General features: G+C 34.8%; 1 protein-coding gene across 2 annotated transcripts in view; it reads right to left on the bottom strand.

The window, feature by feature from the left end:
- Positions 1–676: 676 nt before the first annotated feature.
- Positions 677–17,203, bottom strand: part of NUP155 (nucleoporin 155) — a 33,056-nt gene continuing 16,529 nt past the window's right edge. The window contains exons 17-35 of one of the 2 annotated variants that reach the window (XM_056324156.1): positions 16,854–16,916; positions 16,601–16,751; positions 15,686–15,752; positions 14,676–14,794; positions 14,378–14,481; positions 12,407–12,540; positions 10,416–10,607; positions 9,626–9,764; positions 8,823–8,958; positions 8,248–8,401; positions 7,883–7,987; positions 7,593–7,747; positions 6,984–7,113; positions 6,608–6,721; positions 6,034–6,154; positions 4,943–5,053; positions 3,561–3,697; positions 2,724–2,824; positions 677–1,487 (exon numbers count right to left, since the gene is read on the bottom strand). In XM_056324156.1, coding sequence (XP_056180131.1) covers positions 1,346–1,487; positions 2,724–2,824; positions 3,561–3,697; positions 4,943–5,053; positions 6,034–6,154; positions 6,608–6,721; positions 6,984–7,113; positions 7,593–7,747; positions 7,883–7,987; positions 8,248–8,401; positions 8,823–8,958; positions 9,626–9,764; positions 10,416–10,607; positions 12,407–12,540; positions 14,378–14,481; positions 14,676–14,794; positions 15,686–15,752; positions 16,601–16,751; positions 16,854–16,916 — 2,375 coding nt within the window. In that variant the 3' untranslated portion in view covers positions 677–1,345. The remainder of the gene's footprint in view (positions 1,488–2,723; positions 2,825–3,560; positions 3,698–4,942; positions 5,054–6,033; positions 6,155–6,607; positions 6,722–6,983; positions 7,114–7,592; positions 7,748–7,882; positions 7,988–8,247; positions 8,402–8,822; positions 8,959–9,625; positions 9,765–10,415; positions 10,608–12,406; positions 12,541–14,377; positions 14,482–14,675; positions 14,795–15,685; positions 15,753–16,600; positions 16,752–16,853; positions 16,917–17,203) is intronic. The other variant, XM_056324157.1, reaches the window with a different exon arrangement.

Below are 17,203 nucleotides of genomic sequence, written 5' to 3'. Positions count from 1 at the left end.
AGGAAGTATCAACACTGACAAGAGAAAAGCCAGTATTAAGATTTCAGCTCTATTTTGATCTAACAAGAGGTAAGAAAAAAAGATATTTATTTTACTTTATGTATTACTTCACTGGATGCATTCTCCCGCTTAAAATCACCAGAATGTACCTGGCAGTTCACAGGGAAAGAAATTTAATGACTGCGCTTTAAACAAAACTTTAGAGCACAGTAATTGGCTCTGGTAGTAAAGGCTCTATGTAGAAAACTTGCATGTAAATGTCTTAATCCACACTTATTTTCTTCTGTCTTTTGAACACCTGTGATGTGTATGAACTACTCATTCTCCTTGGAAAAAAACCCCTGAAACATCTATCTACTCTGTAGGCCTAAGATATTTGCTTCTTTCCCTCACTAAAAATCTCTCCAAATGCTTTGATCATTTACTTGCACGAAGAAGTTATTTAAGAAAGACTAAAGACCAGCATGAACTGGTAATTTCTTGTGCACATTATATAGACTTTATGTTGCACATAATGCATAGCAGTAAAACAGAGACAAAACAAATTTCCTTGTAGGATGAGATTTAAAAAATCTTAAGCAGCATGCATACAGGATGATGCATAGGCTTTGGTCCTTTTAAGGAATAGACACAATTTGGTGCTTGTGTGCGTGTAATGAAAGTATAGACGAAAGTCACTTTCTGACATCTTTATTTGTTTTTAAATTGTACAAAATTTTTTTAAAATAGAATAGGGAATAAAAATTGATGGTATTTCATTTGCAATACAAATTAGATTTCTAGTTTCTGCATTTTCATCCCAAACATTCTATACCAGGCTGTGTTTAAAGTGACAGTGATGTGACAGTCATGAAATAATGATTATCTGCTACCGAAAGACCTGGCAACAATTCACGCAGAGTTGTAACTGCATCAATGCTTCCCCATATGACCACATTATCACCTGACGCCATACAGATATGCTTTTATCATCACCTTGCCTTCTTCAGTTGTCATTCCTCGTTTTGATACTTGGAAAACTACTATCAAGTAGATTTTACATCCTACTTTTCCCCCATTACTTAATTAAAAAAAATATATATATTTTCCAAATATTTTTAATCCTCAAGGGAAAGATCACAATGTATTTCATTTCAACAGAGTGAAAAAAAACTTTCTATCTGTAGTATTTAAAGAAATTCTATTAATCACATTTACCTTCTACAATTTGTAGATAGCTTTAGAATAACACAAATACAGGCCACACAATTTCTAACTACAGCACAAGATAAAACTTTCCCTGTATTTCTTTCTGAGGATCTGAACTTCTATTTCATAGCACATTTTATCTGACCTAATGATTCTGTTATTGGTGAAGCCGTTCTAATTTAGCCTGCAGTGACTTAAAATTCCCAACAGCAGTCTGCACCATTAGCGTCGGGCTCATAGACTGAAGTTCAACCAGGTAGCAACTAATGGCATCCAAGCAAACATTTGTGAATCGTTGCCTGTAAAGAAAACAGAATAATAACAAGTTCTGTTTTGTTTCTGTGTATTTGAATTAATCTGAAATAGAAAGCAAGCATTCTTTGTGTTTTAAAAGAATAACGTATCAGCAAGACATGTCAGCTACTTTTAAGTATTTACTTACTTATTAGAAAGATTGATTTTTGAAATCTAATGTTTGTGACTAAGGCCTAATAGGAAAACAAATTAATAATTACTATTTATCTGATATTTAAAACAAACAATAAAACATTATATAGTTAATAGCAATGTGGAATATTTAAATATGTAGATATCAATTTAGATACTAATACAATCAATGTTTAAGTTATTAATTTAGATAGATATTTAAATATCTAAAATAGTATCAAATCACAATGATTTAGGTATTAATATGTAAGTACATATTAAAATTAGATAACATTTGCTATAGTTCTAGTTAAGATTATTTAATTCAGCCAACTGCAAATGAACAAAGAAATGAGAAAAGATAGATGTAAACTCTGTATGCGAAAAGGGGATATTTACACGTATTATTTTCAAGAGAACCTGAAAAATTTATGGTGAGAAGAGTTATTAAGGCTTTGCCTAGTTCTGCTTGTTGTTTCTGAGAAAAGACTGTTCTGACTGAAGTTTACAGAGTCTATTCACAAAAGCTGCCAAAGCTAGAGATCCCATAATATGCAGGCAACTTGAACAAGTACATCGCTATTAGCTAGAATCTTTTCCCTAAACTCTTTCCTGTTGCAGACTAAGCTGAATTTTAGTCTTGGAGTAATTCATCACTAACCTCTTAAAAACAGTTTGGGAAGATCTATCCTCACGTTTAGTCTTGTCTTTTCCAGAATACCAAGAACTCAGTGCTTCTAGCCTTTCTCCATTAAACAATACACCATTTAACCCACAAAATGCCTGATTCTCATTTTTCTCCACTTTTCCCAGATTGCCTCAAATTTGTCTGTACTACTCCTTAAAGTATGCTGCCAAAATTTAAATAATAATCCTCTCAGTTTCTCCTGAATCTTCAGGAGAAATTATCTTTACTTAAGTAGTTTATGGGGAGGACCCCACAAGCTTCTACCAACTGGTTTTGAATGAGGAGTCTCATCATCACTGCTAGTAAAGAAATACTAAATTCACACAAAAGAAAAGCAAAGCCTTGAGGATTGCTGAATTGCAGTGCTTTAGGACATTTTATATCTTTTCACTATTTATTAGGACATAGTTGCCTTTCTTACCTCCAAAGTACTTTGCTTGGATCATGTACATATCCTGATAATAATACATAAATGGCCTCTAAAAGGTGTAAAGGCTTTTTCATTCTATTCCAATATGGGTCCTAAAAAAAAATAATTCCAAAGTATATTAAGGAGACAAATATTAAGGAGACATGAAAAATAAAAAGTATGTGTGTGTATACGCACACAAGTTGCCAGCTTTGGTCATTATTTATTCATTGTAACAAAAACTTAAATAAATGAGAATTCTATTTTAATCTGTACTGAGTCTGTATTTAAGTAGCATTTTGACTTTTAAGTGCTAAAACATGCATTAATTTAACTGTTTTCCATTACCTAACAACCTGTAAAGTAATAGATTTTAGTTCTGAACCCCTTACACTGTAAGGAATCTGGGTAAAAAGAAACAAGTCAATTCTCTTTGTTTTAATTCTGTTTAAGTCTGTTGTATAAACCAAAAGTTAAAAACAAGTCTTCTTATTCTTTATGCCTACTGTATCAATAGATTAGACAAGATGCAGTGAAGTAACAAATACTAATCATTAACAGGAAACAAAATTAATGTATTCGAGAGATGCTGTTCCTTCTGCAACATAGCAATTCTAATCCTATTTAATCCTAAATAAGTTTTAGATGAAGTAAAAGGATTAACAATTTTCCTCATGTTTCCCCCAGGGGAAAAAACCCACAGCATTAAGAGCCTTTAAGTAGAAAAAGAGAACAAAAACTATGAAGTTGATATTTTGATATATCGCACCTTACATGATGTTTCCCACTAAAGACAGACCTTGACAGTAGTTGGAAACAAAGTTTTTATTTTGTTTTTATTTTCCTTACCCGTGCTTTAAACAAGTGGTCATAGACTTCAAGCAGCCTTGGCAATGGCACTCCAATTTCTTGCATGGTATGTGTTACAAAACCTACATACCAGTTCAAAGTGCAGACATGTTGCTCTAGAACCTGCACTAAAAAATCTGGAGGACAAAAATAATGGGATGTTTAGATTCCAAATTGTTAATGGAAGTCTAACAAAGAAAGGCATTTAAAAGTGATTATTTACTCCAATGTTAGTTTTCCATCTTCCACACAGTGAGTACCTTTCTTCTGTGAAGCACATCTAACAGTTTCCCCAGTCTGCACTGTGGGAAGGTTACGTAAAATGTAACTACTTCCAAAGATGGTATTAAGCTACTAACAATGCATGACTGATTACTTACACTGAGTACTTTATTACAGTTCTGCCACAGAACTATGCTGTTAAGAAAAAGTTCATTAACTTCTGTTTCAGCACAAAAGTACACACTAGTATTTCATTTGCTAGAATAGCCAGCAACTATTCTGCATCTTTTATCATGTTTAAATGTCAGTGACAATAAGCAATGTATTGTTCAGCACTAAATGTTCTTTTACAATATTTCAGTATTGTTAAAAGATCATTTAGTGCTGAACAATGTATTTTCCACGTTTTTATGTAATACCACGTTGTCAAAACATGTGAGCATCTCAAAGAGGCTCCAAAAATTATCTAGAGGTCTCCTGAATGATGTTGTTAAGAGTTTGCCCCTGATGACAGTAGCAGATACTTCAAAAGACAGCAGATAAACGTGGTTGCTTAATTTTTTTTAATGTATAAATACACATTTTTTTATTTTGATAAAAACTTCATTACTTTCCAAAATGGGATCTGCACAGCTATCCAAAGATAACTGTTGCTGCCTTCTAAGCTTTATTTACTTCCCAATCAGCGTGAAAAACTGTAAACGGGTTAAATCCCTAGCAAAATTCTAAGAAAAACTGTACTTGTAAAAACTGTAATGGTTTCATAATCGTAACAGTTATACTGTGTTTATAAAGCTAAATGCCAATAGGAATTCTATTTCTACTTTTTGTGTAACTACCTCCCCTCAATCCCTTGTCAAAGTTACTGTAATAATAAGCAACTATCACAAAGCTTTTGTTCCTCATTTCTTGGACAAAACTGAAAAGCACTACTGAGCTACCCTCAAGATCAACTCCACCACTACTGACTGTCGAAATTATTTGTGACTGTTTTTGCTGTAGCTGAAGCAACAGATTACTACAGTAATTATGTATCACAAAATTATCATTATTTTTTCCTTTTGGTTTTTTCTTTTTGGAAGATATTTCTTAGGTTAAAACTTTTTAAGAGGCTAAAAGAAATCTAAGACCCATTTGTATACACAGGCTAAACAACTTGCCTAAAGGAAAGTAACGGGGTGTGCCAGCATATATCTTCCCAAGCAATACCATCTTCAGACTAAGCGCTTGCATTCTGTCAGCAGGGCTCAGAGACACAGTATTGCTCAACTCTGAAAGTGAAAAGAAATCATTTAGCGGTGACTCCAGAAAAAAAGTTGGACATTTACATACAACGACACTGAGGTACTTAAATTTACTTCAAATTTACCAACATCAAAATCTTAAGCTATTGTCAATGCAAAATCAGCACATGGAAGTTAAAATACCACTTTCTCTGGTGTGTGTACACATATATTCACACATCATTTTATGTTTCCTTGAAGTTCCATGCAAATCTACAAAAAAACACTGAAAAAAAGCCCAACCACAAAAACACAAACTCAAAACCCCACCACCAAACACAAGATATCCATAAAAAACCCCTACTACTACACATAGCTTTTCCCTCAAATTACTGGCAATGTTGTTTTGCACAATGGTGTCCTCAAGCACAAAACCCATGAAAAAGAAAAAAACAAATGGGAAGAGAGAGAGAATTACCAACTCAGGGTAAAGAGTGAGGCAGATTATCACAGCTGAGCGGCTAGGCTTGCTGTTCTGTGCCTACTGCTCTGCTTCTCTCAAAGTGGATAAAACCCTGACACTTCCACTCCTGTCGACATTATAAAAATGCAGGACTCTGACGTTTGCTTAATCTTTGTTATTATAAGTTTAACAATTTTATTATAATTTCCTAATAGTGAAACCTTCAGACAAAATTTTGCAGATATTTCACAGTGTCCATATAAGATGGCATCTAAGAACAAGAAGGGATGAAATGACTTCTTAAACGTTATTGGGAATGTGATTATTGAAGCCATACATGCAATATATTCCAAGGTATATGTAAAAATATTACTTTTTGTCCTTTAGGCATACAAGCCTAGCATTAATGAATTACTAGTTAGCTCTGCTTACCAAATACATTACAGAATAGTCCAGCAAAGATGCATCTCAGTTGGACGGCATATCAGTAGAAGCACACAGTCAGTCCTAAAACCTATTTTCCTGTAGTTCTAGCTTGTACCACTCCTAGTCCATTAAGACCTACCTTTCTCAATGATTTCTTGCCAGAGAGTCTGCACCAAGATAGGATCAGAGTGACCCGCACAATGTATAATTGCAAGCTTACACTCCGCAAGCCTAAAAGGGTCAGCAAATTCTCCATACAGCTGGAAGAAAAATTACCAGGCTTTACATTTCACACAAATAAATAAACAAAAAGGAAATTTTTATAATCAGCTTTTCTTTATTTTGTATGGTAGATTTTGGATTAGTAAATTACTCTTTTTACCACCTTTAGTTTTACTTATTAAATACAATCCTCAATTTTATATAAAATTATAATTAATACCGTTAATTTTCTAACCATTGTCCCAAGAAATGAAGCAATCTAAGAGGCTTAATAAAGAAGACAAACACATGGAAGAAATTAAGAGTTCTACAGACTGAAGGAATATTGAAAGTACAGAGAAGGACAGTCTAGGATAACAGACATTCTCAGACCAGGAATGCCAAACTGTCTCTCTATTACCTTCCCTAGTCAGCGTAGGGTTAGTCTTTGCAAAACTTTTTTCCCCAAAAATGTGATAAATTGACCTTTAATACATAGAGATTTTATTCACCTTGGTTATATCCATCAGCTCAGCATCAAGCTGGGAGATTGCATCTTGTGCTGAAGAATGATGGGAATACTGCTGTTGTAAAGTTTCTTGTATTTGAAGCTGTATCCTTGCAACCTTGTTTAAGAATAATAAAAGTATTTCAAGATTGGATTAATTTAATCAAAGCTTAAAATACACACAGAGTTAACTTCTTTAAATGTCAAAATGTTACTGCCTTACACCTCAAGAGTCTCCTATGAACTACATTACCATGCCACATTGGGAAAAAAGCACAGAAAACTGTTTCTAAATAACTGGTAATAGAATTATCATGTGCCAATGAGACAAAGTGAAATAATACATTTAGAGTGTAGCTTAGATTAATGTTTTTTCTTACTTCCATCTTCTCTTCTAGTTCATGTAGGAATTCACCATCTGCAGCTATAGAGGATACGGCAGTGGAACTTTTGGCACTCAAAATGGCACGTGCAATGTATTCAAGACGCTGCTGAAGAGAAATTTCTGTGCTGCAAAACAAATATTCAAAATAAAATGAGTACCTACTATAATTATTTGAGGGTTAATTATATTCTAACTAGACTCTGAGAATTACTAAGTGACTTCTGATTTTACTACATTGTGCAGGACATTATCGAACCATAAAACCCCATCTCTGTTGCAGGATCAGTTCAAGGGTACTTCTCATTCCACTCTCAATTACCCTATCTCATTATAAAATTCTGTAAAAAAAATGACTGCTTGATATGTGGTACTTATAACAGGATATACACTGCAAGCTACTGTATAATATATAAAATAAACATAAAATTTCTTTCCACTAACATCCTGAATTAAAAGCTAATATATTCCAATCATTTAAAAATCTTTTAGCAAACATCCTTGGGCATTGGCCTTTTCTTAAAATACCTACACATAAGGTCTTGATTTTAGTTTGGTTTTTCCCCAATTTTCTTGATACATGCAACAGATCACACATGATCCATACCTATGCAGGTCAGCCAACTTAGCCAAGATTCTGGCAGCGTTACTAAAATTTCTGTTCTTTTCAAAGTATCTCCACAGTAAATCCATATAACGGACTTTATTTTGGTCAATCTTGGTCATCCGCACAAGGTAGGGTTCCAAAAAGGGGGCAGTAACCTGCAGAAGTCATAAAGATAACATTTATATTCTTGCTTTCTTCTCTTTTTTAAAGCATCAGCATTATTCGAATTAACTTTTCCAGTTCAGTGGAATTCTCCAACAAATTACTCTGTTGTACAGTGATAAGCTCACCTGTAACAGTTTGTCTGCCAAGTCCACTTGTATCAACCAGTTATATAGTGCAATACTGAAGAGTTCATCTGTTGAACGCTGAGCCAGCTTCAGCATTTGTTCAAACTAAGGGAAGAGAAGGCCAAAGCTCTTACTCCAGAAGCAGTTACCTTACATCAAGCACTGAATACATGTGACAATACTTAGGTTCACGTTATTTGCATGTCATCGTTTCTATGAACACTTTGTACATAAAGAAGCCAAGTGACTTTCATATACTTTGCTAAACAATTCCATAATAATTTTTTAAAAATAATAAATTCTACACCACTTCAAATCACACTGATTTCTGGAGTGCAGTCATGATTTTTTTGTGAGTTTCTTACATGGTGCCCTGCTTCTTCATTGCTCAGCATGTTGGGGTCAGATGACAACACTGGAGGACCTGGCTTTTTGGGTACACTGGGAGACTGAGGAGCAGCTTTACTTTGATTCACCAACTCTTGAAGGGTGTCAGTGATACACTTGTAGCTGTTCAATCTGTAAATGGAGCAAATGGAAATAAGTCTTACAATTTTCATTGCAACCATCTATGAAATACTGTACTCTTCTCAAACGTTGTTATTGTGTGCCTTTGTAAACACAATTGCTAAAATTTTAAAAAGGTCACAGATTATTGTCAGCTAGTTGCTACAATCTTGATTGCTCTCCATCACCGTTCTCACAAATACTTCTGTAACTTTCAGATCCCAGTGTTTTCTGCAACTATCAGTTTACGCTCTGTTCCAGATTAAGTTGATGCCATATTAACGACAACCAAGGAGAGCATGCTGAACAAAAACATCTGTATTGTGTCCCCTATTATAAAATACTTGTCATTACCCTGCATACCTTCCTCAAAATTTAGTCACTTGAAATAAAGTACCCCATATAATGGTCATAAATTATCCTGAAAACTTGCCTCTCTTGAAAAGCTTGCAGTCCAACAACATCCTCTTCTGGTTCTCCATTTTTATAGAAATGAAGGCCAAGGCCTTGTGGATCTTTCTTCTCAGCAGCTGTGAGAGAGAGTTCTACCACTCCCTCATAGAAACGCACTAGAAAAAAACCCAATAGATAGATGTTCATTGTTGTATTAAATCTATAACAGAACGGTAAAGTGACATCAACATTTCCCATTTTATCAAGCAAGAAAAAATAAACCCTATTCACTCTGGTCTTGATCGTATAAAGGTTTCCGTCTAACCCGTGGGGATTATATGCAAGTTTGAAGTTACATGTTTGTACAGAGGCTGAAAATCTTGACTATTACAACAGTTGTATCTACCTTTAAGTTATATACTAGCTTCTGTTGCACAAAACCGGATTCAGAACTATGTTTCAAACAACGTATTTGGTATACAGGTATACAACCTTTCCTGCAACAGTATAGTTATTTACCCTCTGCCTACACACAGCCCAACAATTTTCCTGAAAGCATTTTTAACATGTATATGAAACAAATGGGCACTGCAACGTGAAACAAGTGGATAGGAATATTTTACTATAGAAATAGGGTTTTTTTTGATTGGTTGGTGAAATCTAGAAAGGCTTTAAACAAGAATGAGTTGATATACATTAATTGTAAGAGTTACTAAGAAACCACATATGGTGAAACACTACAAAATTAGTTGAAAGTGAGTAAACAAAACAAAAAAAAGAAGATGGCACAGAAGGATGCTAGAGAAATAATTTACGAGAACACGATCAGTGATTGCCTCTTACCTTGCCTATATTGCGCACAAACATTAGCAAGGTCTACTTGATTGCTGATCTTCTGGTACTCTTTCAGCGACTCTCTTAGCATCTTCTCTTTTTCTTGTTTGCTTTGAGCCTGCCGAGACCGCTGAAGCAGTTCATTTGCCTAAAGACAAATGATGGGAAAATGGAAATACTTCACATGAACACATCACATCACAAACAGTTTATGGATATTGTTAATGAGTTACTCCAAATTTCTAAACTGACACAGTAGAAACATCATCCTCTGAAAAAGTTTCTCAACACTTGGTAACACAAAGTTTCCAGCAGAAAGATCGCATACGAACAGTAGCAAGAAGGGCTTAAGACTTTAACAACCAGCTAGTTCCCCATCCTCCCCTCACCAGTTACTTTTTTTTAAAGCTATCTGAAGAGCTTCACAGACTGAAGTTCTTAAAACACAATTATGTTTCCACAAGTTCCATGAAACTAGGCAACAGACAGAAAACAAGACTATGCCGAGGAAGAACATGTTTTATCAACATCAAGATTACAGTTTTATTGGACATCACATTGGAGGTAGAGATCCTATGAACATTACAAATAACTGCAAATGCTTCAAACCAGAGCTCACATAATCTTCAGCATTAATCAACTACAAGATAACAAATATGTTCGCAACCTGCCTTTGTTAGTTCCTGAGCTCCTGAAAACTACTTGAGCATAATGACTCATACGCTGCCCAACTTATCTCCTCATTTGAACATGCTCTGATGTTGCGTTTTGGTGCTGTAGAGTCTGGCAGCGAGCTTACCTTGGAACACACAGCATCATCAGTGCTATAAAGAAGAGGACAGATATCTTGCAAATGGGCAATGATGCCATCCACAGCAGCATTATCTCTGATGTAACAGTTAATGAGAGAAGCAATAAGTGCTCCAGTCAGCTCTCTGTCTCTAATGACCAAGTCTTTAAAAGCAGTAATCTTTAGCTGTTCTTGAAGTTCCTGAAAATAGACAGAATTTAAGTGGTTCGCCAAAGCTTTTACTTTATCCTGCTTAGAAATGTCACAATGCTACAGCAGCAAAATTAACTGTTTTCAGCAAATAAAAATATACAGAACTCCAATGACTAAAGTGCACAGTACAGAAATACGTTATTTAAAATAAACATTATATAGCAAAATGGAAATAATAAAGAAAGGCCTATCAATGAAGGCACTAGACCCTTGGGTGCCAAACGACAGTGAGAACTTAGCAGACTGCTGCTGCCATCTTTACCATGGTCACTTTTGTTTCAGATTGCTGTAAATGAGAATGGAATTAGCAGTTCCCCTTCACAGGACACTGTCAGAATGCACACCCTATAAAATGACTATGTTAGTTTTTAGTAAGGGGAACTATCTGAGTACTGTCACAGATGAAAAAAATTACAGATGCATAAAAAGGAGGAATTTTAAAAGTTTGATGTCTGCACTCTTATGTTTTTTATATTAAATTACATTGAATGTTATTGATTTTAAAAAAATTAGGAATATTTGCTTACATAGTTGCCAGTATAGTCTATGTAGTGTCTATGAATGATCACTAACAGCATGAAAATACTATTAATAAAAACTCTGAAACTACTGAAGACAGAGGAAAAGGTTCTGTTTGTTAAAAAGTTCCTTAACTTCTTATCCAACACAAGAGAAAAGCTGCCTGTGTTAGAAATCATGCTAACTCTCCAAAGCAATGGTGTGAAGAGCTCCAGCTTCTGTGCATTTGTAAAGTTTAAAAAATTGTTCTTATTATCAACAAAGAACACGATTTGCCAAACCATCTATTTTCCTATGAAGTACTAGGACAGAATGCCTAGTATTCAAATCAATAGCTTCTTCAAGGGCTAGATGCAAATTCAACATTAGTAAAGGGTACACAGCAGTAGGATCCATACTTCCGTAAGTTTCCTTCTTTACAAACAGAGGCTGAAAGAACTGGAATCATTTAGCCGGGAGAACACAAGCCTCAGCAGGGAGCAGTGTGTGGGATCTTACTAATATTTATGGGCAGGTGTAAACAAGGCAGAGCCAGACTATTCTCAGTGGTGCCTAGTAATGGGACACAATGCAATGGCCAAAAGGTGAAGCAAAGGAAATTACACCTAAACATAAGAATAATTCTATTATTCTAAAGGTGGTTGAACAATGAAATGGGTTGTCCAGAGAGGCTGTGGAGTCTCCACTTTTGGAGATATTAAAAATCTTACTGGACATGGCCCTGTGCTGGCCACTCTAGCTGACCCTACTTTGAGCAGGGTGGGAGCAGATAATCTCTAAAGGTCCTTTCCAGCCTCAGCTGTTCTGTGATACATTCTGGACTCTTTAATTTACAAAAACGTGCAGGGGTTTGCAATTCTACAACCCTACTGCTCTCCACTTAAACATTTAACACCACCAAGGCAAGGTTTGAGTTCCTCTTGGCTGGACAACAACCGTCTATTCTTTTCAGCACAATTTGCAGAATGTGTTTAAAGTGACAACACAGTACTTTATAAAACAAGACTCATTATTGTCAATAAAAGTAAAATAAAATCTATTGTTAGTGACACTTCCAAACTGCTAAAATTAGTTGATGAAGTCAATACTACTTCTTACTTTCTTAAAAATAAATACTTGCAACCTGAATAAAAAACCATGTGTGGTTTAAAATTCATTATATGTTTCTTGCTGAATTAAAGTAATACTCCTTTAGGAATATTTAGGTAGCAAAAGAAATTCAGATGTTAAATACAAACAAAATTAAGATCGTATGATTCAGATCGTACCTTCTGAAGCTCGCCTACAACAACACTGAATTGGTGCTCACACAGCAACTTCCATAGAGCCAATGCCTGGCAAGTTTTGTGAACAAGTTGCTGGATGCCTTGAAGTGAGGTTTTCTCAGTTAGCTGTGCCTCAGCTGTTAATGCAAAAATACTGACAATAAGTAACTGTTCTATGTGTTTCAAATTAGCATGTAAGTTTTTGAGGTGTTAAAATAACAATCTCCTTAAATATCTTTTTTTTTTCCCTCTTCCATTCTTGATTAATGCTGTCTAGATCTCTTTGGAGAAAAGTGCCATGTTAACATTTCCCCCAAAACAAATACCATCTGTTAACATTTATTTCAAACTGTGCAAAAGGGAGCAGTACTTTCTGAAAAAGAAGTATAGCTTCATCTGAGTGCACTGGATTTACCTATCAGTCTTAAAATTTTTGCTTATTTTTTGTAAACAGTTACTATAAATGTATTTATGATGAACATAAAAGAAGTACAATTAAAACCATACATATTCACTTTGTTTGACTGCCTGTATTTGCTTTTAGAAAGAACAATTGTAGTTACAGCTTCAGTCAACACTATCTAAACTATCTTTAAAGGAGCAACTACTCTGAAAACTATAACATTTAAATCTGGTAAGATGTATTATATTCACTGAAAGAATAATATGGACTTACTTATTGCATGGGTGAAAGATAACTAACAATTTATGCCTTTACTTTTGAGTGCTTACAGTTCAGAAATGAAGCAGCAATTACATTGGGTCATTCAGCAATACAAAAGGTTTATGGGTTTTGAAATGCATGCAAAAACAATTATTAAATGTCTATCAAATTCTACATAATGACTTTAAAAAAATATTTACATTCACACTATTTAAACTGAGCACTACAGAAATTAACTAGAAATTAAAACCCAGGATCACATACCATAGTCAATTCTGTATACACATCAGCAACATTTCCCAACTGGCCTGCAAATGCTGGACAAGAGCTACACTATAGGAGGACATGAATTCAAATGGGCTGTGTGTCAGGCCTCTATCTCTAAACAAAGTTTTTAGACATTTCAGTGACTGTAACTTTGGGAACTTGCGTTACAGTATTTCTTCTTGACAGGACAACACACTCACTTGTCTTGCAAATGAGTTGCTTAAAAACTGTTATCTTAAAAACATAAACAGATGTGCAGCTACAAAGTATCGTAATGAGGAGATGAAACAATCTTATGAAATATGGAGAACATCAGGAAGAAAAAAAAAAAGAAAAAAAAATTGACACATGTATGCAAAGAAACCTCTGGTTCAAGATTATCTGAATGGGGAAAATAGGATAAAGAGGACCCGTATCTACACATAACTGAAATTTCACTCTTTGTATGAGAGAATTTAAAAGTGCATGAAGGTTCAAACACTTTTATTTTAACTTAATAAATTGAGACATACAACTTGTGTTTTGCAGTGGTTCAGTACTACTAGATGTTACCATTCTGAAACCCAGATTCTCTTCACAGAGAGAGATTCACCTTTGTGGATCGCTCTGATTAGTTGCAATACTAAAGCTTTCAATTTCCATTAAAGGTAACATGCAGCATGTAGCAAATGAAGTCTCTTGCCAGTCAGCCTAAAGGCTGGAATGTTTCTCTACCTAGATCTAAATTTTCATTCTGGGTATATATTTCATATCTAGTACAGTTGTATGTAAATGATTTTTCACATCAACATCACTGCAGAGGCACTGCTCCTGATGGAACAGTACAATATGGTATGGAAGCAAAAGCAAGGTGCTAGCAAAGCTATTTTCCAAACTACAGTGCTGCTTGTGAAGAACTTACTACGAAGTATGGCATGTTGATTAACGTCAAATCTGTATGGAAAAAGGGCATTTTTATTCAGCAGTTTTAACAAGAAAAGCGAGAAAGGCAACATCCAAATGCACCATTCCCTGATACTTCCAGTTCAGAAGTAATTACATACCATGATATTTCCTCTGGAGTTCTTGCTGGACTTGCTGAGAACTTCCACCATCAGGCCGCATGAAACCCAGTAGCCGCTGTTGCAGATTGGCTGGTGTGCTGAAACTGCAATTCCAAAACAAAGAGAAATGCTAATGATTACAAATACTGTACCTTTTGAAGATTAAATATAACATAACCCCCAATTGCTGAAGATGGAGACCATACATAAACTTCAACTCAACACAGATACACATGGTATAGTTTTTCAAAAGCTGGACCTTAAATGCTACTAGTAAATTTAACAGAATTAATACTACCTTGGGTTTCCGAGGGCTCCTGCTGTAGCAAATTGTGAATTTCTATACAGAAATTCTTGTAAACCTTTTAGTTCTTGTAGGACACATTCCAGCACATGGGATGCAACGCTGCTTTCTAACTGAAAAAGAAAGCACACTTCTTTACAGAAAGCTTAGTTTCCAAAACTTTACATTTTTAAGCTCATGCCACTAAAAAGACAAAGACAAAGAGGGTACAACAAACAAATAGCGTAACAGTAATGCTATCACTAGAACACAACATTTTTATACCACAGTCATTGAGGGAGGGGGCACACATGTGAAGAGGCAGTAGTCTTCTGAAGATACATGGTACTCAAGACGCTACTTTCTTTGTCCCGCTGATAACCACATCAGCTCTGTTTTACTATTACCAACTCTGAACTAACACAATGACCGATATGGCTAAGGCACAGAATAAAACCGCCAGAGTCTTCCAGAGTCTCCCAGTAACCTTACAACTGGAGGAAGAAAGCTCATGTAGCAGTTAATTTGCATTGCTGAAATGACTCAGTTCAGGATTATAACATCCATAGTAAGAAAAGATTTTATCTTCATCATGGACAAAAAGTGAAACACCAAGATGTTAGTCAGGAAGATGCTGGAATTCTTTTTGTGTTCTTACATAACTGCAATCTTTATCCTAACTCACTAAAGCATTTAATTTTTAGGCTTTGTCTGGAGGGGGTATGGAGAAATAAAGGAAGTACAATCACTAAACATGGCCATTGCCAATTAACTGGCCATTGCCAATTAACAGCAGAGATCAAGTTTCAGTTATGCTTCTTAGAAAGTAACATTCAAAATAGTAGCTTAGAAAGATTTTAAACCTACAATGACTCTTCAGTTAAAAGTGCAGCACTTAAGAAAACATTCAAATTACAATGATGGTTATTTTCCTTAACAGTTTGTAATTGGGAACAGAACTACGACAGGGCTTAAAATATATACCATAAGGAACTTTTAAAAATACAAAATAATCTTTCACATACTGCAACAACTTCTCGATTGCCACTTTTGAAAACTCTCTCCACAACTATACTGCCATCCCAAATATTTCTGCAACACAAAAGAGTACTGTGTTAAAAGCCAAGTAATTTAAACAAGCATTTTGCAAGTCTTCTATGTATAATTTCTTAAGACAGACATGGTAATGCTTTTTACTTCAAGGTCTAAAATAAGGATTTAATTTGGATGAAAATTAAAATTCAAAAAAGTTACCCTTATACATTTCTGAATGGTACAGATATAATTAATTAACAAAATTTCAAATTTAAAAAAACTTCAAGTTAAGTTTGACACTCTCAAATACTTTAAATATAAGCCAGTATTATTCTCTGGAAATACAGTTTAGGCAAACAAGTACCATAACAAAAATTTATTTCCTAACCAGCAAGCAGACACATAACCAACATATAAAGAGCTCTGTTCTTGCTTTGGGCGTTTAGTAACACAGGATTCAACATTCAAGTAACAGAATTCTCTTTACTCTTGCTTCATTGCTCTGAGTATTCGGTTTAAAGTTTCTTAACAGAAAAGACATCAAGCCAGGACTTTCATCCTGTAAGTCTTTCTGCATTACTGTTTCATCCTTTAATAGGAGTTTGAAATACACAGCTCACAAATTTGAGAAATAAAACCACAGTTTTCAGAGTTGAGTATATATACTTGATTGCTTAGACACTGATCTCACAACTTTCCTGTCCCAGCCATTCACTGAAAGTATTATTATTAATAGACTTGTAAAGAGAACATATTAATGGTTACTTCATAAACACAGTATAAAAGTGCACCTTACTAATTCCAAATTTAAATGCTATTAAGATACAATTTGCCACCCACAAGCATCAGGGAAAGAAAAACTATGAAAAAACGAGTGACAGAATCTTTTTAAACAAACACCTCACCCTATAATCCGACCAAAGTATATGCAGATGCCATTGTGTCTTCCAGAAAATACTATCTCAGGACCCATCATTCCACTAATGGATGTACCAGGGTGGGACGTGGAATTCCCAGAAGGAAGTATGGGAGGTAACATACTAGGATGTTGTAAACCTAGGGTAAAATTAGGTAAATATTACTCATTTGAATGCAAATAAAAAAGCCTACTTGGAAAAAAATTCTCCATTTCTCCAACAAAGGAAAAGGCGGCAATACCTTGCCCAGGTGTTATTAAAAAGCTAACATTAGGATATGGACTATCAACTGTCAAGGAGGTACCTAAAGGGAAAAGAAATAAAGATAAGTTTGTTAAAAACAAAAGCCCCAAACCAAATTATAATCCATAAAATTGATGTGTGAAAGTAGCAAAGTTTTTAGATCAAGTACTTTAAAGTTAAAACCATTCCAACAGCTTTTATATATCATTAAATACCAAACTGCACTCATTTCTTATCAACTCAACACTCTAAGTGAACGAAATGGATACCCATCTTTCAAAACTGGTTATTAAAAATTTTTTTCCCCAGCATACACATGTTATTTATTGCACACCACCTGTTCCCTGC

This window comes from Falco biarmicus, chromosome Z, assembly GCF_023638135.1.
Source record: "Falco biarmicus isolate bFalBia1 chromosome Z, bFalBia1.pri, whole genome shotgun sequence".
In the NCBI taxonomy this organism is placed as follows: Eukaryota; Metazoa; Chordata; class Aves; order Falconiformes; family Falconidae; genus Falco; species Falco biarmicus.
The sequence above is the reverse complement of the archived record's forward strand: the minus strand, read 5'-3'. Positions and strand labels throughout refer to the sequence as shown.